At 38.4% G+C, this 27810-nt stretch overlaps 2 protein-coding genes across 2 annotated transcripts in view; both read right to left on the reverse strand.

Moving 5' to 3' along the window:
- LOC120627315 overlaps positions 1-4736 on the reverse strand; it is a 79781-nt gene extending 75045 nt beyond the window's left edge. The window contains exons 1-2 of the mRNA XM_039895280.1: positions 4138-4736; positions 3898-3955 (exon numbers count right to left, since the gene is read on the reverse strand). Of these exons, the coding sequence (XP_039751214.1) occupies positions 3898-3955; positions 4138-4203 (124 nt within the window). The 5' untranslated portion in view covers positions 4204-4736. The remainder of the gene's footprint in view (positions 1-3897; positions 3956-4137) is intronic.
- Positions 4737-10803: 6067 nt separating this feature from the next.
- Positions 10804-27746, reverse strand: LOC120627454. Its single transcript, XM_039895457.1, has 9 exons — positions 27171-27746; positions 25626-25813; positions 23865-23946; positions 20178-20325; positions 19563-19752; positions 17792-17915; positions 15439-15603; positions 14932-15179; positions 10804-12956 (listed from the first exon to the last, which is right to left on the reverse strand). Exons 1-9 carry the CDS (start codon positions 27474-27476, stop codon positions 12707-12709), a joined length of 1701 nt encoding a protein of 566 aa, XP_039751391.1. The 5' UTR covers positions 27477-27746; the 3' UTR covers positions 10804-12706.
- Positions 27747-27810: the final 64 nt, after the last annotated feature.

The following is a 27810-nucleotide window of genomic DNA, read 5'->3' on the forward strand; positions in this document are numbered from 1 at the left end:
ACTTTCTCTTTCATATATAAAGATAGATAGAACTAAAAATTAAAATAAACATAAAACGACAGGACGTGACCAAGGATTTTTGTGTGCTACCTACAGCTTCTAAAATAAAAATAATTTTCCAGTGTAGTTTAGGTATCGTTTGTGGTTAATAATAAGACAAATCGATGTCGGTATTAAGAAAGCTACATAGGTAATATAACTTAGTTGAGGTTTTAGAACAATAAAAAGTATACTTGTATAATATACGTTGTTTTGTTATACTTTTCTTATGGTTCTATGTATTTTTTGTGGTGTGCAATAAAAGTATATTCATTCATTCATCTATTACCCGATTGCAGGTATGCAAAGTGTGCTTAATACTCGAGCACATGTATGTACAATATTGTGTACGTAGGTATGTAAGTAGGTACGGCGGCTCCGCATCATTAGGCCCAGACCTTGACTTTACTTTGACTTTGGTGATAAAATACGCGCACTGCGATTACGACAGACCGATTGTAAGTAAATAAGTAGTTAAGTATAACGACAGTTTATTGTTTTGGCTTTATAGGTAATCAAGGCGTTACACGACTAACTTACCTAACTAAGCTTCAACCTAACCTAAATTTAAATTTAGAAAAAACCCCAGAAAGCCTCTTTCGAGACAAACAAGACAGTTATCCAAAATGGGCGCAAACGCATCTGCTGAAAGTTGAAGAGTCCGCAGTCCGCGGAAAGTCCTGTTGCAACTCGCAGCATGGATTTACAATATCTCAAAGTGGTATTACATAAATTATGTCAATTGCACGTCAGTCTGTCAGTTTAATTAAGTACTTAAAACGCACATAACTTAGAAAAACTTTAGAGGTGCGTCCCGGGATAACTCTGTCCCCGGAAAGTGAATTCCAGCTCCTACCCGCTTGGAGTGCACAAATGTGTGAGCAAACACAGATGACAAATGCACTCTGTATCCGTTATACAACTAAGTTCGTTGATTAAGAAGCTTTCCCGTGGTGCCTACACCTCCCCCCGCACCCTGGAGCAAGCTCAAAGCAAATGAGAGACAAAATACCATGTTCCATAAATAAAAATTAAAAATCTCCTTCTCCTCCTTCGTACAAACTTTCATCCTTAATTTCAAAATTTGGAAGCAATATTATATAATAAGGTCTTTCATACAAACGTTGTCCACAAATCGCACTGGGCACTTTCGCACTGGGCCAGCGTGGTGGACTACGGCCTTAACCCCTTCTCATTGTGATAGGAGACCCGTACCCTGTACTGGGACGGGAACGAGTTGATATGATGATACAATTAACCCCATATTGAGGTCGGATTCTCTGAAAAGTCGTGTGGAAAAGTCCTGTTGTATAGCTGTATGTTGTCTGTTAGTAAGTCAAGACAAAGCCTATATTAAGTTATAGATAAATATTAAACCTGGATAGGATCGAATGTCCAAGAATTCCTACTTTCCGATCTTACCCGCCTTAGGATTCGGCGAGTGTTATACAGTGAGAAGGTAAATGATTAAACCTGCATTATGCTGTATTCATTATTTATATATCATGAATAGATACAATTCAAGGGAAGATGCCTCCAATGCATATGCATATGTATTGTAATGATAGTTGGCAGGCACTAATTATCCCCCCATCGACTTACACAATTAATACCTTAAGATTTAGCCAATGATAACTTCATTATCTTGTTCATCTTCATTATCGTGCTATTACGGGTGTCCTCTATATATGGGAAGTGTTTAGTCCGCTGCGCTGGCCAATCACAGATTGTAAGACTTCACACGCTGTTGAGAATATTATGCAGACCTTTTGGTATGGCATGCAGAATTTTTAAAACGCACATAGCTCCGAAAAGTTAAGAGGTTTATGATGGAGATCGAACTCTGTCCCTCTAAAGGAAGGCCAGAGTCCTTACCACATGACTATCACCGATTTCTAAAAGCAAACAAAGAAAGGTTTCAATTAAATCCAAAACCATCAAAATGCACTAGGCACATCCTTCACATTATTTTATGTTTTTGGTATCATAGCCTCTGAGAAGCTATGTCTGTCTTCAGTGACTTCAATATGCATACAAGAAATGTATAAACATCATAACTTTTTTGTTTGTAACATGTCGTATTGTAACCCTTACAGACAGTTCAACTACCAACTTTGTGTTATTGTAATTGTTGAACCGAATGAAGAATGCCATGCTTGTACATTTTACATTTTAAATGTGTATGTGGTATACTTTGCATTTTGTAAACCTAAAGTACCTACCTCATAAAACGTGAACCGCCCATAAACATTTGCAGTACCTACCAGAGAAACTGCCTATACGTACAGCAACCTAGTCTTGTTGTTGGTTACTAAGGTTGGGATGGAATTCAGGCTAATTCTTAATTCTGTCAAGAATTTGTGAAATCTTCAGTTACCTCTCCGATCATACGGTCTAGCAACGTCTCAGGGGCTCTTGTACTGCCCATGCGTTACACATACGCTACTACTAATACCACCTCTAACTTTTTTAAGTTATGTGCGTTTTAAGTAGGTAATTAAAATATCACCTGCTTCAACGGTGAAGAAAAACATCGTGGGGAAACCTGCATGCTTGAGAGTTCTCCATGCTGTTATCAAAGGTGTGTGGAGTCCACCAATCCGGGCCGGTAATGGGTTGATATGATGATGATGAACCAAAAATGTAGATACCGAGCAAATGTTTATTAATCTAATAAGAGTACTATACCGACCTAACATAACCCACCTGTAGTTTTATGATACTTTGTTCAGAACTCTAGATAAGCGACCGAAGCGATAGTATTTTGGCTTTTGAACCCAGGTTATGACTAGGCAATATGATTATCTTATTGGTAGGTACGGTAACAAAAAAAAATAAAAAAAATTGGATATTATTCATACAAACAGCTTATTATAGAATCTATTCCAATTGCTTAGACTTTAAATGATTATATATTTTTTTCTTGTCTTTAAACCATTTTAAACCATTGTGTTATCAATATGCCTCGAAGCATTTATTTCTTTCAAGTTCGGCTCAGCAGGATCAGAATTAATAGATCCTGGCAGATAGTCTTGCTGGCGAAGATTCCGTTAGGTATTTAAAATGTTTCCAAGATTTTGAACTCAGTAGTCGAGATTGTGGATGATGGAAGGTGTGTGTGTGCACTGTGCTTAATCCTAATCTAGTAGGTAAGTAGGTACAATCGCAAATTGTACGTACAAAGCCTACCTCCTGTTTACCCAAAAAGCCTGCCCAACTAGTTGTTAGCACGGCTACATAAAATGGCGATGCTTACTTTTTTTTAAACTTGCTACACTTTCGTATTGATAAAGCTGGCTGTCGACATCGGTGTAGAAATGCCTATTGTGCGCTAAAGTGATAATAATAAACTTTATTTTGTAAGCATTTCGCATTAATGTAGTGCCACCTATGCAAAAGTTCAAGGTCGCGCGCCAAGGTCACACTAGACCAACAAAGAAATGGATTTAGAAAAAGCAACTGTACGTGTGATCCATACAAATTATTCTCCTTGTGTGCCGATACAGAGATATAGTATTAGTATTACAGGCAGGTTAATATGGGTAGTAGATAGGCATCATTTTCAATTACAGTTCGAACTAATAACTTGCCCGTCAAATTAGCTCGCTCAATAAACCGGTATGCTAATAGGAATCCAATAATGCCGGCTACAATTGGAAACGTATCAACCATTTTTTGTTGTTTTTTTTCAATTTAGCATAATTCTATTTATTTACCAAGCCGCCGAACGAGTCAGGCGGGTCACACACGATTGTGATAAGGGTGACTTTATGTTTTCGCAGTGGGCACGACAGAGCGGGCACGAATAACAAACCGGCCGGCGCTGGGCGCGCTCGCTCGTGAGCCGCGGGCACTCACCGGTGTCGGCGCGGTCGGCCTCGTCGTCCGACTCGGTGCCGGAGTCCCGCTCCTCCACCTGCAACAGAAACGCTCCCTCAGACACCGGCCTGTGGCCGCACACCGCCACCGAGAGCCCGGCAGCGCCCGCGGAGCTAGCGAGCCGCTCGTTCCGCTCCTTTGTTCTCGCGAGCGGGCGGCCATTTTCTGGTGGCGGTGTGACCTTCGCGGCGCGGAGCCGGCTCGCCGCGCGACACCCACCTTCTCGGAAACGTTCTCCTCATTCAGCGAATGCGTTCGGAGCTTATGCGTCAGGAACTTGAGCATTATTGAGCCTCGGCCCGCCCCGAGTCCTGCACTCACTCACTCGCGCTCCCGCACGGCGCAACCTGCACGAACCCGCACGCGACACGCCTATGGCGAGCGTTCCCAACACATTTTAGACCTCAATAACATATCCGCATAGCACTGCGACCGCGAGCCGACCGCCTCCCTCGAACGCCGGACTACTACTAGTTTAGTTAGAGTAGCCTTGCGTACGACGCAGTCAGCTGAAGTGGGTACGCCTCATTAATGCCGAAAGGGCCTAACGTCGATCGCGCTAAATACCACCGCTCGGATCTCGATTTCACACTGGGCCTTTGGCAATTAGCTCGGACGATCTTCTAGAACACCTCATAAGCCAAAAAATAACTCAAATTTAGCGTAAATAGTTTTCAAGTGGCACTCGAATCGGTCTCGCCCGGCAACCCATTGATGACAAAGAACCGGAACACGCACAGATCGGGCGCGATTGGACGACACAGAACAGAACAGGATCGAATGCAACCGCGCGTCCCTCTCTGCCGCTCGCCGCGAACGATCGGCGAGAGGGCCGCGCCAGACAAGGACGGCGATATCGACACCGCCGAGTTATATAACCCCGACTTGATAATACATCGCTGATAAAACTTGCGTGTGCGAGAATAGCGTGGATATGCCTCGAGTGTTTACATTTTGATCGCGGAGGAATTTTAAATAACTCCAATTAGCTCCTTTGAATAAGAACTATTCATCGATTTGCTTGATAAGCGCAATCATATTATAAGATAATATCCAGGAAAACATCTCCTCTAACTTGGAAAAACCAGTATTATTCAATAACGATCATTAGGATATTTAATTTCATTGCAAAATGTTTGACTCCACGTTCGTACTTGTAAGTGGACCCTCATGTCAGATATGGAGCAATAAGCGCATAGCCACATCTACAAATCCGAAGTTGCCTATCGCTCGCACACCTACACTTGGCATAATAATGAATAGCGGCCATATCTGCCCCTACCTGCATGTGCGCTCCGACGACAACCGAACGTAGCCGAGCTGACGCGACTGCGCTGTCACGTTGCGCGGCATATTTAAAAACCATACGATATATTAATACCAAATACCCAGTGTAATTTTAAGGAGCGTGTAAGCTGTAAACCATAATCGCCGCTACAGTTTCTACCAAGCATACCTAGAGTGCCTTCAAGGCAGGAGTGAATAGACATTATCTAGGCATGCGATAACTTTCCATTAGGCTCCTTAGTTATCGATACTATTTTCCACATCCAAGTATTCTATACTTTTATGAGAAAGCTGAAAAGTTTCGATTGTTTGAACACGCTAGTCTCTGGAACTGGATTTGAATAAATATGTTCTGCATCTAATGCTTAATTGTTGAAGATGGTTGTAGATTTTTGAACATCACACTAAGACTCTTAAGAGTTCATCATAACATATCTACCTCCTACTCACCGATACAATTCTTATGATCCCAAACAGGGTTACGTGCTGTAAGTTGCTGAAGGGTTCCGGATTCGGCAGACTGTTGGTGCTGCAGCATAAGCTAAATCTTACTTTGTCTTGAAATACCACTTAAGGAACATTACCTTTACCACATTTCACCCAGATCACCTAGAATCGGTTTGTCTTCACTAGCGACAACGCTACGGAAACAGCAATAATAATCAGGTTGATATAACTTCTTAGTAATATAAAATTGAGTTGACGCTGAATTTCCAAAGCTTATAGGTTTTACTTAAAATGAGACCACTCTTGTATTATTTCATATTTAATATCAAAACTGTAACAATAACCGAAATGTAGAGATATATAGGCACGTAAAATTCAAATTCATAATTCAATTTCATTTTTCTACGACTATACACGCATCGCCATCTATACCCCCGAAGTAAGTAAGCTTGTGGTACTGAGTTGACTGATGAATATATTTTTATATTTATGTATATTATAGTATATACACTGAAAAATATTCATATTCATCACACAAACATTTTCCAGTTGTGGGAATCGAACCCACGGCCTTGGACCCAGAAAGCAGGGTCGCTGCCCACTGCACCTATCGGCCGCCAAATATATAATAATATTGACAAATTTCAATGAAGTTCTCCACTATCAATACGATAACATGCGTATTGATTTATGCCACAATTCTGGCGGTGTCGATTAAGCAAAGCCTAGTAGAGGAATTTAAGACAAATTTGCAAAATAATAATAAAAAAAAAGCAAACTCCCAAACAATAGACGCACACATGCATTATTCGGAGAGCACGAAGAGAGCACACATCAAGGCATGTGAAATTTGTCGAAGACATGACTTCGACAGTGTCAGATAGGTAGCGTTCAATTTAAATTTTTTTTTTATATTTCTAGACTATTTTCAAATATACCTAATGTAATATGATAAAATTAAAATGAGATTCAATAATGTCCATTAAAAATAAAAATTAACAATGATGTAAATTGGTTTATTTTGTTTGTGTAACAATTTGGTATGTTTTGAAATTGAATGCATCTGAAAAAAATTAAATGAAAGTAGTACGTTGGCTTTAACTACGACCAGTGGCGTGCATAGGGTTTTCGGTCCTGCAGGTAATTAACATGCTTTTTTTAAGTTACTTTTATAATTTTATTTTACCTAAATTTTTTTTTTTGATACTATTTGGTAAATCAGTTCTTAAAATTGTCTGCCATTGCGGCGATCACATTATATAATGTTTTTTAGTGTAAACAATAAAATAAATAATGAAACAAAAAACTGATCACTGTTATTCTTAGGTTCTTTGTAAAAAAATCTCCTATTTATGTGTATCAGTCAGAGCTCTTTTTACGTGCCGCGCGTTGTAGGTACATTCCTTCCTTTGCGAATAATCTCAATAAAACGTTAGTTAAGAATTTGCTCTAAACTTACCTAAATTTTTCAAGCACACTGAACCATGAGATCACACGCCGAATATAAGTGCTTCCTTACACAACGAATATTCCTCACAATAATATACAAACAGTAAACTGTCACAATAGTTCATGTTAACAATAATAAATAATTGTAACTGTATTTACAAAGAACCGTACAGTGAACAAAAAAAAAACAGTAGGTATAATAATATAATATAAAACCTAATCCTCACTGAATTAGGTTATGTATATAAATTATTATGAAAAAAGGTAAAATGTAAACAATAATGGCGCTTGGCGATCGCCAGCGATAATGAGAATATCATAGTCAAAAATGTCCGTAATATTAGTACACAAATCTATTTAAAAGAAGTAATTTGAACAATAAATAAAAAAGAATATTACTTTATCAGTTGCCAACATTACCTGGTAAATGTAATTATTTGTTTAACATAATTCGGCAACTTTTTATTTGGTTATTTTAATATACTTTTTGAACAAATTAGCTACTTTTACAGTTTTTTATTAGAAAACATAATTATTGCCTTTTAAAATAATAACAAAAAGCAAATTTATTTTGTTTATATAAAAAAAAACACTTTGTTAACAATTAACAATTTGGATTTCTTATTTCCGTAAGGAGAAAGCAAAATTCCTTTAGAAAAATGGCATACGATTATAGTATTACACACCAGATCTTCCTAGTAACAACATATTCAATCGCGGTGCTTCTATGCACAGGGCGCATTCATTCGAGCGACCAATAAACGATTTACCGGGTAGGTAAATGGATATTTAATCGTGACTACCCCAGCTAATATTATGAAATTCAAATTATATTTCAAATTACTTTTTATTTACGGATACTGTTTACAATTCAAAAACAAAATATAATAGTAATATTTTGCCTATTTTAGTTCTAAACCATGACACGTGACTAGTCGTCCATTGAAGTTACATAGAAGTGCGTCCAGTTTTAACTAGATGGCGCTTTCAGTTTTCTTTTAATTGTTTAATTTTTTTTAAATCTTGAAATTGTAAGTCTACCTGAGGGTCTGGAATCTACGAGATGCACGCCACTGACCACGACTCTGCTTGTGCTAAACAAACAAATTTATTTAATCGGTATGAAAGGCTGTGCTTAGCTTAGTCAAATTAGTTTGGGCGGTTATACTTTCGACTAATACAAAGCACTGACTATTTATCTAGGCATTAAAGTAGTGCTATCCCTTCCGTGTTATTTGTAAAGTCGATTTTACTATATTGTCTTATAATGTAAACAATCATTCAGTTCCTTTTTTGTGCAAAGTTCATTTCAAATTGTTAAGAAAATATAAAGCTAGTTTAGACTTTTGTATACAACAGAATTGTCATCATAATCTTAGTAAAACTACTTATATTTACTGTATTTACTTAAATGCACTTGTTTTGAAATAAGTTACCTTTATTGAATGACAATTATTTTTTTAACTAAAGCAACTTAGATTGCCAAAATTTTGTCAAATCCATACAAAATCTTCGATGAGTTATCACCGCTAATAAAGTATGTTTTGTATATAACGGCTTTTTATAAAAGTTACATACCTTAATCCATCCCTTACAATCTCATTTAAGTCTCAACTCATCTCCACTTCTGTAAAACACGCAACAAATATATGACAAAACATTTTATAACAAAATCTCGAATTATTTCCATGTTATAACATTATTTCCTTTCATAACCCCCTTGTGAAATGTACAAGTAATCTTAAATATTAAATATGCATATATAAAAACGTAATATGTGTGCTTATAGGTTAAAACCATTTAAAAATTTAGAATATTTTACTAAAAAAATATATTTATTTACACTTCTACATATTATAAAACATTCTTAATGCTACATCGTAGACGGATCAAGAATACAGTAAACCAATTATGGCTAATCTTTCACACCGAAACGACCTTAGGCGTTCATAACACTAACTGACAATATACAAAAACAGTAGTAGAAGTGAAAAATCAGTTGAAATTATTGCGAAGCTCTTCTCCCCAGGAGTACTCCATTGTAATATCCATCCGTTATACCGTTATTGAGCTACGATGTTACATTGTAGACGTTATAGAGTATCGAACCCAACAGTATAAAAAAAAACATCAGCTCTCTGGGCAGTATAATAATCGATTCTAAAACGTATTCATTAAGGTTCACTTTACTTTGACCACATAGCGATTGGATACTTCTAAAACGACTCTGGGATTGCGAGCGTGCAAAATTTGTACTAGGGGTACATAAGGAACAGACAAGTCGAAAATAACTCATTATCATCTTTTTTAAATCTAGAAACATTTGTAAAGGGATAAAATATTCATAAGTTCCGTAAAATTGTTAAGTTTCTTTGTAGCAAATATGTACAAAAATATTTCACGAATATTGTGATGAATAACTTTGGCTTAAACTATTATTTATTTACATAATCTTAAGTCTTTGCTAATTAGAACTATAAAAAGAAAATACATTTTACAAGGCATTCCTTTTATCTAAAAGAAGATAAAAAGATTTTATATATTTTGTTTACGAAAAGTTTATCAGTCATTTCTACAATAATAATTATAAAATGTCTGTCTGTTTCTGCATCATATAAGCATCCATAAAACTAAATTATACGTTCACAATGCGAAAGCAAATAGTAAACAAAAAAATTACTTATTTTATTTTTATTGGTAAGGAAATAATTTCTTTTTAGTAATATATTGATTATATATTTAAAATATAAATATTAAATAGTAATAAGTAGTGATATCCTAACCACTAGGCTATTAAAACTTAATATTACGATTACGCCGAAGAATACCATCATGAGGAAACCTACACACCTAAGAGTCCATAATGTTCTCAAAGTTTACCCGGCTTAGTTTGTTTTATCCGGCTAAGTTTGTTTTATCCGGCTAAGTTTGTTGTGGGCTCTTCTTAGACCAGGGCGCATTTGGAACCCTCGTAGCTTTAGGTTTAAGTTGGCAAACGAAGTTATCAACATTCCCTTACAATTAATACGTATGTAAATCCCTATCCCTACTAATATTATAAATGTCAATGTAAGTTTTTTGTTACAATTTCACGCAAAAACTACTGAACCGATCCTCATTAAACTTTGTACACATATTCTTAGAAGTGTTAGAAGTTATATGGGATACTTTTTAGATTATACTTGAGGCTGGTAATGGGTTGATGATGATAGAACAATAATAATTCCTTATTAATTTACATTGATGCCTAATAACTAAAGATATCAAGGAAGAAGCGGTTCGAAAACAATATACAGTCAAACCTGGGTAAGTAAGAAAACTCTATAAGTGAGAGTAATAGCCAGGACCCGTCATTTTAAGCTCCCAAAACCTCTATTAGCGAGAAACAGAAACCTTTGTAAGAGAGAGTCGTTTTTCCCTCACGGACCTCCGTAAGTGAGACTGCTACTTATCTATACCTCTATAAGCGACAGTCGAGCAAGCAATATTCGACAAAATCTATGAGTTAGAGAAAAACATTCAAAATACAAAAACAGAAACCCAAACGAAATTCACGGATTTTTTTTAATGTAAATAAGTTCTAAATAAAATAAAATTACATAGTGCATGAATATATGTCTTGTTATTGCTGCGTACCTCTATAAGAGAGAAACGCTACCCATGTACCTGCATTAGCGAGAAACTCGGGTTAGTGAGAAACCTCTATAAGCGAGGATGAGATTGTGCTCCCTTGAACTCTCGCTTATCCAGGTTTGACTGTATATCAAGCACAAAATTACTAGTCAGGTTAAGTAACCTATCGCGATTTTATAAAATCCTGCAAGAACCGTTTATTTTTTAGAGTTGAAAAGTATTTGACACGATACCAGCTATATGCAATTATTTTCAAGATTGGTTTTGCTGTTAGATCTTATGTGGTACAAAAGTTTCAAATCCCGCGGAAACGATCGCCGAATGCTTTGTATGAGGAGTTTAATAAGTTTTACATTGAACAATAGCAACATTTTTAGGATTTTTTTTATAGAAATACAAATCCGTTTGTTTAAAATATGTACGTTGAAAGTGATTACAAATAATTTTCTATACACATTCAAATTAATTTGGATTTCAGTCGTAGACTACATGATTTACTGTGAGAAAAACTTAAATTAACTAGCATTTTATATAAATAACACTTTGGTCCAATAAAATGATCAATCGGATAAAATTCATACTTGGTATAAGTTTAACAAATGTAGCTTCAGTAATATATAGTAATTAATTTACTTTTTACCTATGTTCGGCTGAAATGCCTAGAATTGAAATACTGCACGTATATATAGCTTTATTTCTGGATATTTTTTCAGGATACTTTTTATCCCAACAGCATCAGGTTAACGTTTCCGGGGGATTTAAAAAAAGGCTTTGTTACCTTAGTATACACGTTTGCATTGCTCAACTGACCTTGGCTAAGTTTTCCATTTTCTTGGCATGTATCCTGGAGATGGACATGAGTGACATTGTATTTCAGGAAAACTAAACACTATTTTTTTCTGGCTGAATTTTTAAAAGATAAAAAAGACGCAAACGAGATTCCTACAGCTCGTAAAACACATGACAGATTACAGACAATAAAGCTTAGTATCCATTGTATATCAAGGACTATCGCAAAGCAACTATGCAAAAGTCCTTTAAAATGTTATACTCTAACACCCTTATTAATAAACGAGGAATAACCTACGAATAGTTACGCAGTGTTTCGTCACAATTTATCCGTCAGCACTATTCCAACGTCAGAACGTGAGAAAACACTGCCTAACTATTCCAACGTGATGTCAATTTTATTAAGGGGGTAAATGTATCTCAAAATATATACTAACAAAAGTTTCTCCTTATCTCTATATATCTATTTTTTTTTGTAAATAGCACCAATAATTTCACCAAGTGGCGTCCGCGTCATACAGATACAGTTGTGGCCGTAGAATTCGTAATAATAAGACACTAGACATGCCCTTTAGCTCTTCAACGAGACGGCTTCTCAGAACGGCGCACATGTATCAAGAGCGCGAGAGGCAATGTAGTTTAAACATTGCAATGGAGTCACTAACTGTCACAAATGTTCTGTTAAAATACGAGTGCTCTGAGTCTTGTTCGCGGCCTAGGTGACGCGTGCACAGTATTTATAGTGTCTTGTTAATACGTTACAGCGATTACGTTCGTAAGCGCAGAAATCTGTCGCAGACTATAAATAAATAATTATAACACATTAAAGAAATATACTAATATATGGGACGCATACCATACGCAACCATTTATAGATGAAGAAGTTTCTCGCACAATATTGAAACAAAGTACCTGTATCCATATTCATAACCATGCGCGACAGGCTCTGTTTGGCTTGGAGTATAAAGATTGAAGTAATTATAAATGACACCATTCAGATTCTCCTGCTTTTCGCGGAGTATAACAATTAAGCTTCATTTCCATAATATGATAAATGAGTCTAACATAGGGAGTCATCTTACTGCAGTACTGTTTGGGAGTACCGAAACGCAAACAAAACCGAGCCGGAATACCGCAGATGGCGCGGGAGAGGATATAAACTTATAAAACATAAGCTTCAAGGTCACTCGAACACAAGATCTTCAAACAGATAGTTGGGGTGATCGCGCGCGTATTCCCGGAACTCTATCAACGCTTCCCCGAGTTGGTCCAGGAGTTGCTGGGCCTCGGGGTCCAGCGCCGGGCCGCCTTCGAGCGGCGTGGCGGGCGCGGGCGCCAGGTCCGCCAGCAGCTCTAGCGCGGCGGACGGCAGCATGTAGCGGCGACACGGCGTGAGCGCGGGCACCACGTCGCGGTACGCCACGCCCTCCACCCTGCAGCATAGTCGTTATATATTATATAAGATGATAACAAAAAAAAAAAAAACACCCGGCTAAAGTTTGTTGTGGGCTTCTTCTTAGACCGGGACGCGTTTGGAACCCTCGTAGCTTTAGTTTTAAGTTTACGAATGTGTTTATCGCCATCATCTCACTACCGTGTCATTCTTATGTACGCATCAAAAGTGCCACCTGTGGGCCTACTTGAATAAAGATATTTTTGACTTTGACTTTGACTTTATACTTTTACCTACTCCCATGCTTAAAACCCCCTATTAAAGATTCTAAAACACCCAATGTCATAAAAACTATCATATCATCCAAACTGATGATTTAAAGAGTAAGTTGTACTTAATTTTATCATAACATTCCTTTGTTTTTTTTCTTTCCCTTCCGCGCAAAGGGTTTCACGCAGACAGCCAATTTCTTAATGCACGATGTGTGTATGTATGGATTTTAAAAAAAGAACATCGTCATTCAGGCGCGCGCCCAACTGAACGCCGCGCGCATTATAAAAAAGTAGCTCATTTAAATCCCATCCCATCCCATTTTCTTGGATACTTCGGTGTTCCAGAAACTTCAAATATATTTTTTGAATTTCATAGAAAATAAAAATAGTGAAGTGGTAAATATAAATTTTCCGGGGAACGGGATCTTCCAACATTAAAGAATTCAAGTGAATTTCAATAATTGCACTTTACAAAATGTATAATTACTACTACAATAAATAATTGTTTCATTAATAGTCAATATTTAGTTTATTTGGATGGATGATATAAGGTTACTAGGACTGGCTGTTTTAATGTTAACAGTGAGCTAACTGTTTCAGAATCTTTTAGAGGTTTCATATAATGAGAATAGACAGTCTTGTATGCAACTAGTGATAACTAGGTATTACGAAAACAATGAAAAAACAACAAGATAACATGATATGGTCGGTGGTAAGTTTTTAAGAAATTAGATTGAAATACCAGATTATTGAAAAAGTATAATTTGTTACAAACGCTATTCTTACCTGTCTGCTTCTTAACTTATTCACCCACATCTACTGCCATTCGCACAGCCACTCCCACAGCCACACCTACTCTCGTTGCCACACCGTCAGTCCCTCCCATAGTCACACTCACTGTCCCTGCCACTCTCATTTCCACATCCACACCTTCTGCCATAATCTCACTGGGACTATGATTCTCATTGCCTCACCCACATCTATAACTAAAGCCACAGCTACTGCCACATCGACAACGACTTCCATTGCCACATCCACACCTACAAACACTGCGACACCCACATCAACTTTTTTTTTTTTTTTTTTTTTTTCGGATTGTGTGTAGCTGATTAACCCTAATGATTTTAACAGCGTAACGCGGGCTTGTTGGCGAGCCTCGGAATGGGGCTCTGCCAGGAAGAGTTTGAACCCTAGGGCTCGAAGAAGCGAAGGGATCGTCGGCCTGAGGGCGCCTCATGTGAGGCCGAACCTCGGCTCAGGCGACGATTGGAGTGAAAGGGTTACGGACGGTGATTAATCCGCACGCTTCCGAGAACGTGGTGCGAGCCCACGTCCGGTTGACGTTAGAAGTCGGGGACCTCGTCTTCGCCGGCGAAGACGCTGTGCATAGGTTGATTGTGTGTTCTGATAGGGAGCATTGTCAGTAGTAATCTGATCGTCAGGGTCGTGAAGGATATGTTTAGGCCTCCTCTTGTTGAGAGTGGCGCTAAGGTTGGGTGAGTAAAAAGAAGCCGCAACTATGAGAGGGTTGGGATGTCGGATAGACCACATCAACTGTGACACCCACAGCAGTAACAGTTTTTCGTGAAAAAAAAAATAAGGATTTTGCGTTTGTCGTCGCAGCCATCGTGGATGATAATACACAACATACCAAAGCGCACGCAGACACACACTTAAACACGATACTATTAATAGACGAAGCTTCAACACGAGGTGTAGTGCGCGTAGTGTGCGGGCACTCACGCAGCAACGTAGTACTTGCGGAAGGGCTGCGGCTCGGCGTGCGCGCTCTCGCCCAGCAGGCGCAGCGCCAGCAGCAGCAGCGAGTCCGCCGCGTGCGGCCGCCGCCACGCCGCGCGCGCCAGCAGCGGCGCCTGCGGGGCGAGGGGAACCTGCCTTTTCTGTGTGTCAATAATGGACGGACCGAGCGGCCCACTCGACGGAAAGTGGAAAATATCTCCGTGAGGCATGCAAGGAGCACGTTTTACATACTGCCGCCCCGTGACTGTAAACCTGTGGTGTACCATAGGTGTTAAGCCCCATCATCGTCATCATATCGACCAATTGCCGGCCCGCTGCAGGGCACGGGTCTCCTATCACATTGCGGATTGGTGGACTCCACACGCCTTTGAGATTTGCTTGAAACGCACTGAACTTAGAGAAGTTAAAGGTGCTGGGATTCGAACTCGATTCCCGAAAGTGAAGTCGAGAAGAAGCTGTTAGGCCCCGTGTGCCTGGAATCCATCGCACCTCCAGCGGCCCGTCGGCGTGGGGCGCGCGCGCGCAGTACGCGCCCAGCGCCGGGCTCAGCAGCAGCAGCACGCGCGCGCCCGGCCGCGCCAGCTGCGCGCGCAGCCACGCGCCGCCCGCCGGCGCCGCCGCCGCCACCGCCTCCGCCTCGTACAGGTCCAGCACCTGCCGCACACGCCCGACGTGGGCTCAGATATTGGAGCTGATTCATTCCCTAAAACTACGGTCAAAACAATTAACGCCCGAAACCAACAATGAATGTATGGTGCCGTTAAAATAAATAGCTATAAAAAAATAAGAGCAAAGTAAGTAAATAAAACGTAGATAAATAAAAATAATGATTTCGTTTCAAACACAAAAAAAAACATGCAGACACTCATTTCGTGAGAATGGGCGTGTATGAACACACTCATGAGTATGTAAGTTTATGCATGCGTGTTATGTGATAGTCTATAGTTTGGGCCTCTTTTAAAAATCTGTAGGAAGCATCATTTTGGTATCTCTTCTACATCACTGTAGAATAGATTTCTAAGCAAATGTTTAATAAATCCATATATATGGACAGTTAATATACATCCTATATTTAAAGTAAAATTAATTTTGATACATAGGGTACAGCATTGTGAAATTGTTATAGCATAGCACAGTGTGGCATGGTTTTATCTGACAGACGCGATCAGATCTTCACTTTTCTGAATTAAAATGCAATTCACGGTGTTTTCTTGGAATAACATAAAGGAATAATATTGTATAGTTCAACCGATGAAACCCTAACCAGCGTACCCACCATAACTTTAAGAACGGCTATCTGTGCTCTTTCTAGTCTCAGCAATAAGGTGTTGCAACAATTACCCCACGAAGTGATACAGTAAGATAAGATAGATTGGGCCAGAGAATAATACACCATTTTTAGAGTTTTATAATCAAAAATTGACCAACGAGTTATTATGGCATCCAAGTTGATATTTATAGCATCCAAGAAAGTGTACTATCTATTTTAAAACCTAAATACTTTATGACATCAACACGATCAAGGGCACAACACCCGGAAGCAATGTTATCACATGAAGTTTGCAGTTATCTTAAATAAATTATGAGGCTGTATTGGTTTATTGAAGGAAATATGTATTTGGTTTTGGCAACCTTAAGTGATAATAAATTTGAGGACAGCCAGGACAAAATCAGTGTCAATGTTCTGTATCGGACCAACTCTTTCCTTGGACAATTAGTGCCGTATAATCTGCGTGAGGAACTATTCTACCATTAGATAGCGGATTATTACAGAGTGTGTTAATATATATTAGGGAAAAAGAGTTGGTCCGAGGTCACTTCCTTAAGGAACTCCTTATGTTATACCTCCTCCCCACTAAAAATATTATCACTTTTGACAATCTGGGCTCTATTCGTTAGATGTAAAGAGGTCTAGTCCAAAACCTCTTATACAAACCAATATGTTCTAGTTTGTGAATAAGAATAGGTATGGACAGTGTGAAAAGCTTTTGGCAAATCGAGAAAAACAGCAATAGTTTTATTTTAGTTATTGTATAGGTAAGCTCCAGAACTGCATCATCAGTTGACCGTCCACCTTGAAAACCATATTGATTATTAGATAGCAAGTTAAATTTATTTAGGTAATAAACGACATGATTGTTAATTAGCTTTTCTGGAACCTTCGATATCGCGGGAGCAACAATTGTTGCAACGTTAGGTAAGCTCGGGTGGGAATTAATGCTGCAATCAAGTTGTTTCTTAAATTGTTTTAAATGAGAATGTTAGATGGTGATAGCGTGAGATAATGTGCGCTTGTTGTTAGATCTGGAAGCGTACGGAGCCCCGCTAGCTTTAGATAAAAAAAAATCAAAATTCATTTATATCAAGTAGGCCCAGTTTATAAGGACTTTTGAAACGTCAAGTCAGTCTGTTTGTAGTGGCTTTACCACCGGTTTGGAAGGCAGATTCCACCGAAAAGAGCCGGCAAGTAAAATTATATACATATGTATATAATAAACTTTCTATCTCGTGAGAGATGAGAGCGGAGCCCGCTTCCGAGCGGTCTTGTCGTTAAGAAATTAATCAAATTTGCTATACTCTGCGAAAAGCGGGAGAATCTGTGTGGTGTTATTTGTAATTTCTTCAACCCTCATACTCCACATCAAACGGATCTTCGGCAATGTACCCTCTACGCACGACAAGTCTTAACAATTGTTCACTGTAAAGTCAACATTCCCGGAGGATGCTTCAGTTTCGGAGCGAAACTTGCGTAGAGGGCACATAGCCGAAGATCTGTTCGGTGCGGAGTATAAGGGTTGAAGAATTATAAATTGTCCTTCATAGTGTATCACGGCCAGCGCACCTCGCAGCCCACGGCGCGGCGCAGCAGGCCGGCCAGCCGCCCGGCCGCGCGCTGCAGCGGCGCCGCGTCGCGCGCGTACAGCAGCACCACGCGCCGCGCCGCCGCGCGCCCGCGCGCCGCGCGCCTGCGCACGCGCACGTGTTAGGAAATAGGGAGTTACAGCACTCTATCTATGATAAACCCGATGGTTATATTAAAAGTATCAACAGATCATAGTTTGTGTACTCATTCATAATGTATTGGAAATAGAATAATAGACTTTAGTAGACTGTCAAAGAAAAGTATAGGATCTATGGCGGGAGACGCGAGTTCGACGAGTTAGATTGGCGGCGAAGAAAAGTGAGGACGGATTTAAATTAATGAATTGAGAATAGAAGATAGAACGTTCCAAATTGGGAATAAATGATTTATAATGGAAACGACATATTTAACGAAATATTGTTGTGGCAGAACAAGAGTCGTATATACCTACTGGTGATGGAGTTGAGATAAGTTGTTAAAAGTTGTTGGTACTATGGTTGTACCTGATGTAGCATCAGATAAGTATATCTCTTATATCCTTTGGGTTATTCGGGTATCATATATGGAGCCCTAGCATTATTTCCTACAGATAGCTTATGTAGCAGAGGTTGCTCTATACAAACAATTTGTTTCAAAAGTCCTGATGTTATAAGTGATCATAGAAGTTATGTTTGACCTGTCTCATATGTCTCGTATAAAAGGGCCTAGCGTTATAACATATGATAATGTTCTAATTGTGTTTATAAGTCTTGTTTTAATTGATTGAATAAAAGAGCAACGGTAGAGTTTCTTGCCAGTGGTCTTCTCTGCCGAAGACAGCATTCCGAACTGGTAGAAGAGTCATTTAAAGGTAACAAATAATATGAATTATAGTGAAGCTTAATATACAGTATTAGAGTCGGTCCAGTTGTTTTATTTTACTCCTCGGAAAGACAGGGTTATAAAATTCATACCTTAATGGTAAGAAAGAATAATAGTCATGTGAATAAATGATTACTGCTAAGAAACTAGGTATTTGGCTTCAATAATACTGTTAATTAATGAAAGACCTAAGTGCCATCCTGAACATTGTGGGTATTGAAGTGAATATCTGAATACCTTGGCCTTCCATTCTTTATATTTTTTTAGGACACGCGACGCGTCAACCACATACTGACCGAATTTGAAAACGGAATAATCTATTACTCCGATGCATATCGGAGGTTTTATCTCAGTGTCGGGTTACTTGGTGCCACTCTTCCTGTAGACATGTCGAAATTTTTCATTGCGTTATTATTTAACAGCGCGGAACGGCTGGATTTTGGTTTTTGTAAACGAGTGATACCGAAGTTGGAAACTTTGTACTCCGACAGTTCTCATTCGAGTCAAATGAATGCGACCATTTTGGCAAGTTCTAATGAAAATGTTGCGAATGTGTCTGTGAATCAAAATCATGTAAAAACTACATCGACTTTGTTGCGTGGCAAGTTTTTTAAGAATGACTCTTTATCTTCTAATGGCAAAAGTATTCTGATGACCTGTGTAAAGTTTGACATCAAATATTATTATTATTAATTTTAGGTTTATAATTTTGTCATGCATTTTTTATACCGTCTTTATAAAAATCACCTACAGTCCTGCCAGTCGAACTGCTTAACAAGGTTGATGTTCATTGTTCATTATTGATTTTGAAAAGTCATATTTGGCAAAATGAGAATATTTGGAATGAATGTTTTCGTCGGCTGATGCCGCTCCGCGTCGTGCGACTCACCGGCCGAGCACGTCGCGCCAGCTGTCCTGCACGCGCTGGCGGAAGCGCGCGCTGGCCGCGCTGCGGTGCGCCAGCGCGCCCAGCACCCCCAGCAGCAACGCGGCCGCCGCGGCGCCCGCCGCCCACCACAGGCCCGGCGCCTCGCGCGCGCCCACAGCCGTCGGCCCCACCTCCGCCTCCACCCGGTGACCTGATGACCGCCCTCGCCATTACCTCTCCACGTGATTGGGTGGAAACCCGGGCAGTGTCGGGGTAACTGCGGAGATGCCGCGTTGACTACCGGGACATCGAGGTGTTAAGGCGTTTGTATGAAAACGCCACAATGTCAGTCCGTATACGGGACCAGACTCCGAGGCCGATTCGATTGCAGCGAGGAGTGCGACGGAGAGTCGCTATCTCCCCGAAGCTTTCGATCGCTGCGTCGGAGGACGTCTTTAAGCGTCTGGATTGGAACGGGCTTCAAACTTCGGTTCGCTGACGGTTCGGTCATACCGGCAGAGACTCTAGGACCTTAACGCGATGCTCGATGACCTCGGCAGAGTTTCTCAACGGGTGGGCCTACGTATGAGCACGAGCGACGCGAACGTCGTGTCCCGCTCCACGCGCGGTACTCACAGAAGTCCTGGTGGAAGTTGTGGACGTCGAAGCCGAGCGAGGCCCAGGCGGCGTCGTGGCGGAACCAGGCGCGGTAGCAGCCGGGCGGCGCGCGCGCGCGGCAGCGCACGTGCTGCGGCGCCACGCTGCTGCAGTTCATGTCCACCGACTGCGACTCAAAGTCCAAGTCAAAGTAGTTTGGCGGAATTCCACGATACCGCGCGAACGACCGGAGAATCTGTAGGATGTCAAAATTCTCCTGCCGTTCCCGAACTATAGCAAATTGAGCTTAATGTTCGTTGAAAATCAAAATCATTAAAATTTTATATTTCGACGGTTATTACGGTTTTTTACAAATCCCGTGGGAACCCTTTGTTTCCTTGCGATAAAAGCCTACGTTACTATCCGAATTTCAATTAACTCTCTGCACACAGTGCCGGATTAACCACGTAACGAGAGTAGCAATCGCTCCGGGCCGGGTAAAGATACCAATGTTCCTGTCCACCACCCTTGAGAATTTAATGTTTTTCTAGGATCAAGAGTGCCCTAGTTATGCTTGGTCTTTTCAACTAGTTCTATGCCAAAAAAAGATTCAATATGTTGCTTAGATAGGACGCTAAATCAGGATAAACAAACAAACACGCTCTCGCATTTATAATATTACTGTGCTGTGTGCACGTGTTCTTCGTGCCCGTTTATTTCGTTTCTTTCAGCAAATCCCGTGAAATGTTTTCCTACTTTCCTACGATAAAAAGCCTATGATACTCTCCGTCCTTTCAACTAATTTCTATGCTAAAAGTCAACTCGATCGGTTGATTATATGTATAGTTAGGGCGTAAAGAAAGTACCAACAAAAGCAGTATTGATAAAATTATAATGCAAAGATTCTTAAATCGATTCTGAACCTCATTGGTTTTAGTCACAATAAATTACAGATTATCATTTTCCTTCCTTATCTCAGAATTTTGTGAAACGACCGGACGCCAATCAAACTCTAAAACAATTTAATTTAAAAAAAACCAGTTAGCAAAAGATAAAACTATTATAGTTTTATTATTAGGCAACATAATATTATTTTCCTTATGAATGTAGAATTGGCATAAACAATATATTCGTAAATAAAATTACTAGCACAAGCGATGAAATAACTGGGTAGGAAGGAACTGGCATGGTGTTTGCACTTTTAACCCACCATTATCCTTGGCTCTGGCGTCGCGTACTCGGGTCCACACTCCACAGGTTGAAATATAAAACAAAACTTTTTTTTTGCACTGACTTTATTTGATTATTGAACTTGAACTGAAGAGGCTTCCCAATGATCATATAAAATGCATTGGGACAAACGATAGCGCGAGCTAATTAATTAATAACGTTCACCAAAGCCATCTAGGGAAAGCTTTGTAGAACTGTGGCATTAAACACATGGATAGTTAAAACTGGGAGAAAGTTATGAGGTCCTTTTTTTCACGCCCTAAATAAACAACGCATCAACTTGATTTTTGTTATACTCGTAGTTGCAAGGACGGAGAGTAACAAGTATAATATAAATCATCTTTGAAGTGAAGGGGAACCGCAGCTTATATTTTCTGAATTTTCTCTTGTCTGGTATGGTGGGACGTTTGTGGCCAGTAGCGACAAACACGTGCCGCTAAGCGCTTTAGCGTTCCAGTGCGACATCGGGTAGAAACCTACTAGGGGTAGGTATGGGTTTAACTGCCATAACCTTAACAGGTTACCCCGCTCCTATCTTAACTGCATCATCTTTACCACGAGGCAATATTCAAGTCGAGGGTTAACTTTTAGTGGAAAGTAACGTTAATTTATTATGCCTTTCGTATAAACTCCACATCCCTGTGTCATCCCATTCATGGGGTTTTTTAATGTTAAATCCTTTCCTAGCTAACATTTAGGTACTACCAATAAAATACCTCCAGTAGTAGCATGCGCAACTCGATAAAAATTATATCTACCTTTTATCTCGTCTATCGCTATAGAAAATCTAAGAGTAGCGGGTATAGATAATTACTTCGTGAGTATAATTACCTCACAGGACCCATAACCATTACCTACTAATTTGTCCTATTATATATATATATATATATATATAGTAGGTCCATAGTACATACAGCCGTAAATTTCTCTCTTCTCGTCTCTCGTCGTCGTCTCTGTTTTCTCGAGTCAGTGACCTATCGCTATAGATTATATTATATAGATAAAACCCAGCAATATTTATTTAGTTTATTTTTAGATACCCAGTAAGGAAAAAAAAACATTTAAGTTTTAGACACTCTGTAATTTCCTGGTTATATAACAAATACCGTTATAACATTATCGAAAATATATACTACTAGCCCGCGTCATCGTCCGCGTTTGTTTTTGTTTTCAAGATTTTTAAGTTGTGTATTCTTGTAAAAAAATCTGGTATAGTTTTTAAAACGAACTTTTTCAATAAAGTTTTGTTTGTCCGTCCTTGAATTTTTTAAGTTCGCTTTAACTTCAAAATTATATGTCCGATTGGAATAAATTTAAAGGTTTATTACTGCTATATAAATATCCTCGATGATTAAACAATTTTATTTGAATAAGAATTAATAGAATTAGTAATCCAACAGCTTTACAAATTATTTTGGTTATGGGTTTATCTTAATACTAAAATAAGGCCAACTCTTAACTGTGAAAATGAAGTAAGTACCAAAAATACAAAACAATCATTTGCGATATTTACAACAGCATGAATGTGTGTGAATGTGTAGATCCATGTTGTTTTAATGCAAATGTTGAATCAAATTTATACGTATATAAATGCAAAAGCTATTTTTTATCCCAGGAAAAGGAATGGTTTCCGCGGAATTTGTAAAAACCCCTAATAAACGCGGAATAAGGCGTAAATAATATGTATGTGCAGTTACTAGGTTACATAAAATTGCTAAATCATTCCGGGGCAATTGTATATTATTTTATAACAAATTGCTTGATGAAATCTTGATATGGGTCTCAATAAGTTCAAAGTTTATATAAAACGTAAGCTTTCAGAAAAATCTTATTATAATGTTAATGATTACTTAAACGATAAACACTTGGGTGTGAATTGCTTTAACTAGCATAGCTTAATATTAATTTACTGTAAGATGGTGATAACGAAAAAAATTACCCGGCTAAGTTTGTTGTGGGCTCTTCTTAGACCAGGGAGCGTTTGGAACCTTCGTAGCTTTAGTGTTAAGTTGGCGAAAAAAGTTAACACCATCCCCTTACAATTATGTAAACATATATGTATAAACGCATCAAAAGTGCCTGTGATAGGCCTATATGAATAAAGAAATTTTATATAACAGTCTATAACAGTCCACTGCTGGACTAAAACACTCTCCCAATGGAAGGGTTTGCCCATAATCCCCTCACTGGGCAGACAGGTTGGTGATCGCAGTAGATGGTGGAATTAGCAGAGAGGACGCTGCTGCCCTCCTCCGTTATATTTCCTTAGTGGCCTCGTACGAGCCCTACGGGAAGAAGAGGGATGACAACTGTATTCTGATCAGCTGTCACGGCACTACACAAATTAGGCGTAAGGAATTTTAATTCTTAAACTTGAGCGAGTCTGCTGAGGCTCTCTTCCTCGCAAAATTTTGTAGCAAAGCTGGGAATTTATCTTCTGACAAAGTGATAATACATTGTTTAAAAAACTATAAAAAGACAAGTAAAAATGCTTACCCTGCTGTCATTCACATCGTTGATGTACGCGTGATATAGAGAAACAGGAATGGCCGGTAACCAATCAATTATTATGTCCTCACTGAAATGTTGAATGAGACTTTCATGTACGATAAAAAATATTGTGACATACTGTAATGTTTTTTGCGTTTTATTCTCATAAAAATATTTTTTTCATGGTTATAGTTAAAGTTGCTAAACTGACAGAGTAGACATAAAAACGAGCAGAGTAAAGGATGGACCAACAAACAAGCAATTTACGTATTTATAAGGACAGGCTATTTTTGGAAGTCGGTGAAATTTTACTGAAAAAAGTGCTGCTGCAATTATTTGTGTTCAACTTGCAATGTATTGGTGTCCTTACAAAAATTTTTACTTGTCTTACGCCACCCAAGAGAATATTTAGTGGGCCTTTTACGACGAATTAAATAATTAAATTTAATTAAATTTTACGGACACCTTCAATTTAAAAAAAATCCTCTTTTAAAAAGTAGGAAAAATTGTAAATCTTCCTGTTGAAATTGACCTACCTACGGTATGGCCGGTCACTCCCCCCAATTTTGGAATTTTTGTACAAAAGTACAACTTCTCAGCTTTTAGACAGGATATGAACTTAAAACTACCTTTTTATTCTACTGTTCAGCTATACAGGGGGATTTTAATAGCTATTTTCACCACACTTGCTCGTAACGTGGACCTTATTACATAGGCATAAGGCGCATAATCCAAGGTACAAGAACCGGTGTTTTATTTAAAATTAAATTTGCAGGTCTGTATTCAGGTACAGACCTGTGTGTTATTCATGATGATGACCCCATTAAGTTCAGTTTGTACCTCACTGCAAGTTATATGTATGAACATGGACCAATTTTTGATTTAGCTGGGTAATACAGAATCTTTTTTTTAACCAACAAAGAGATTTTATGTGGCTACAAATAGTAGGCATTTCCTTAAATGAACAAATATTGTTACTTAATAACTTCTCAATTATTATGTTAAATGATCGTAAAACTTTATCAAATTATTCACAATTCATAACTAGTTATGTTTAAACATTTTAATACGAAAATATTCCCTTTATTATATTTTCAATACAGGCTGTATGAAACGAACGATGCTGGCTGTATATCAGTTTTCCAGCGACGGCGCGCCAAAAAAAACGGGAGCCATTTTCCGCAATTAATATTTTGTTTATATTGTCGCTTTTTGGTCTTTTGTTAATAATTTAAAATGTCCAGTTAAAATTGGAAAGCACATAAAACGAGCTGACGTTCTCGACTATTGACGGATAGTCGAGTGATGGCTCCAGGCTCCCTGGTCCATAAATGCCAATAACTCACCCAGCACATGTGTTATAGTCTCGCGACTGATGCAGATATAAAAAAAACAAAATTGGAAAATAGAGCAACAGTGGATATTACGCCGCCGGGAATAATAATCGAGGCACTAATCGCGAGTGTATAACCTGTATCAACCAAAATATACAGAGCTGCCTCCAAAACTTTCATACAATGCAAACAGGCAAAAATGGTCAGTTATTATCTGACAATATATTTAAAAGTTTATCCTGTTTATTTTCTCGCAAGTGTGATGAAAATCGTCGTATGATAGCCTGTATGGTACATTACTTGTAATACTTTTGGCTTGTTTACCGCGTTTGCTTTTAGTTCAAGTACCTAATACTGCTTCAACTGTAAAATGGAATGTAACATTACTTAATTCATAATCTACAATTAGAGTTAGTGCAGAAGATGTACTCACCCACCCCCCTGATAATGGGCACTGGTAGTGCTTTTGGAAACATCTTCTATTGTTAAGACACTGTCATTTTTATTAACATAATGGTATTGGTCATAGTGCAAAAGTGTTTCATTTTCACTTGATTGAGACGTGGATATTTTATAGCACGTTGAATGAAATATGGCATCTAAGAATGTTTTAAAACAAACCTGGAAAGACAGAAAAAGTTTTATCAAACATAATATAATAATTGATGAGCTCCTTTACAAAGGGATAATGACAAAGTTTCATTTTCAGTGTTCTTTTACTGGCAGTTTTCAACCCTCTTTCTATAGCTAAGTATGTCTTGGTATGGCAAAAGTAAAATTGGAATTCATATTGAAAAATCCTTTCCAATGAACTGTCAAAAATACTGTTTTGTGAAAACGTTTCTCAATTAACAATTAATGATTATTTTTAGATGCTACAAATTCTGTACTTTGAGGAAAGTAGGTTCACCATTCTTTAGAACCATTCTACACACAGCTAGACTTGTATAGTATGTGGTTTAAGGCAGGGATAACAGGGCAGAGTATTTTTATACTAACCCAACTTAATTATAAGTGGTAGCAAAAATTCCTTAGGGTTGACCTCCAAACATTGGAATCTGTATCTTGTTAATACTAGAATTACCTAAGAATTTGTCATAGCAAAATAAAATTAATATACTAGAGAGATACATACAGCTGAAAGTTTGCCAGCCCTGCCATTGATAGGTGCTTGTCAGATGACTGTGATGGCATAAACGTGTTACACATTAAATGTGAAAGGGCAAATCATAAAGCAATAATTGTTTTTGAATTATTATGAGTTTTTAATCACTTAAAGTTCAGTAACTTCAATATTGTGACATTAAGTGAAGTAACCTATTTATTTATTTAACAATAGGATGAATAAATAAAAGCTTAAAACATGTATTAAAATAACCTTTTTGCTGTAATAGAAAAATTATATTACTTCCCTATGTTAAAAGTTTCTGGTTAGTTTTTATTTCAATCTTTCTTTAAAACAGTATTGTTAACAAATGTGCTAATTTTAATTGTCTTTTTCCATCTTTAACAACAAGAAGATTATTCAAATTCAAATTCATTTATTTCAAGTAGGCCTACTTTATAAGCACTTTTGAAACGTCAAGTATGTATGTTTGTGTGACTCTACCACCGGTTGGGAAAGCAGATTCTACCGAGAAGAGCCAGCAAGAAACTCAGTAGTTGCTCTTTTCCAACATCAACATTTACAATCATTTTGCTATCTTGCGGGAGATGAGAGCGAGGCTGGCTGCTTCCATTCTACCTTGTCATTGAGGAATTCATCAAATGTATAGTAACCTCGCTGTACTAGATGCGTTTTTACACATTTTTTAAATGTATGTATGTGAATGTGAATTTCCCACTTACCACAGTTATAGATTATTAAACAATGAAAAAATTGTTACTTTACTAGACATGTTTTATTGTGAATTTAAAAAAATGGCTATGTACCAAAAAAAATAAAATTGTTATCTAACGAGTTAGAGAATATACATACGTTTGTACAATTAAGGTTGACCGGGACGACTTCATCGAATGACGAATGTAAGTGATGCTCTTTGCTGGAAGCATAATTGCTAATGCACTGTTCAGGCTTCAGCGATGTAAAGTAAGACAAGTTTAGGTTCCATTTCTTGACTTTCGTGTCCGCCGCCGTGCACCATTGCAGAGTGATTCGGCCGCGGACTCCGCTGACGGGTTCGAAATACAGACCCTCGGAGCGATCGGTGCAGCTCACATCATAAATACTGTTGTTTGCGTTCGCCGTGACACAAGAAAACAACAATAGTAACACTGTTTTCATTGTTGTTACAACACTAAGTTAAAAATAGTACATTCTGGTCAGTATCCACAATCCAGGAGGCTTTATTCAATCCCTCTGTAAATAATATAAACACTATGTTTGACGCTTCACGAGCCCCTATCGACTTTCGAGTTTCAAGACTAGCACGATATCACAGTTCCCACACACTTCCTGTGGGTAAAAATATAATAATTACAATTTTTATTATTATTTAAATTAGGATTAAATAAAATATAAGATTTACTGTGAGAAGTTCCGGACTTGTCAATCACATGACAGTGACAGTAGACACCACAGTTTGATAGTTGGCAGTTGACACAATTTTGTCACTACA

The sequence above is a fragment of the Pararge aegeria genome, chromosome 11 (genome assembly GCF_905163445.1).
Source record: "Pararge aegeria chromosome 11, ilParAegt1.1, whole genome shotgun sequence".
Lineage (NCBI taxonomy): Eukaryota > Metazoa > Arthropoda > Insecta > Lepidoptera > Nymphalidae > Pararge > Pararge aegeria.

Excerpts from the sequence above, each read along its gene's own strand:
- LOC120627454 (XM_039895457.1), bottom strand. The coding sequence starts at position 27,476 with ATGAAAACAGTGTTACTATTGTTGTTTTCTTGTGTCACGGCGAACGCA. Across the intron at positions 15,604-17,791 it reads GCCGCGCCGTGGGCTGCGAG|GTGCTGGACCTGTACGAGGC; the intron begins GTGCGCTGGCCG and ends CGTGTGCGGCAG. Across the intron at positions 12,957-14,931 it reads CGCAAGTACTACGTTGCTGC|GGTGGAGGGCGTGGCGTACC; the intron begins GTGAGTGCCCGC and ends ACTATGCTGCAG.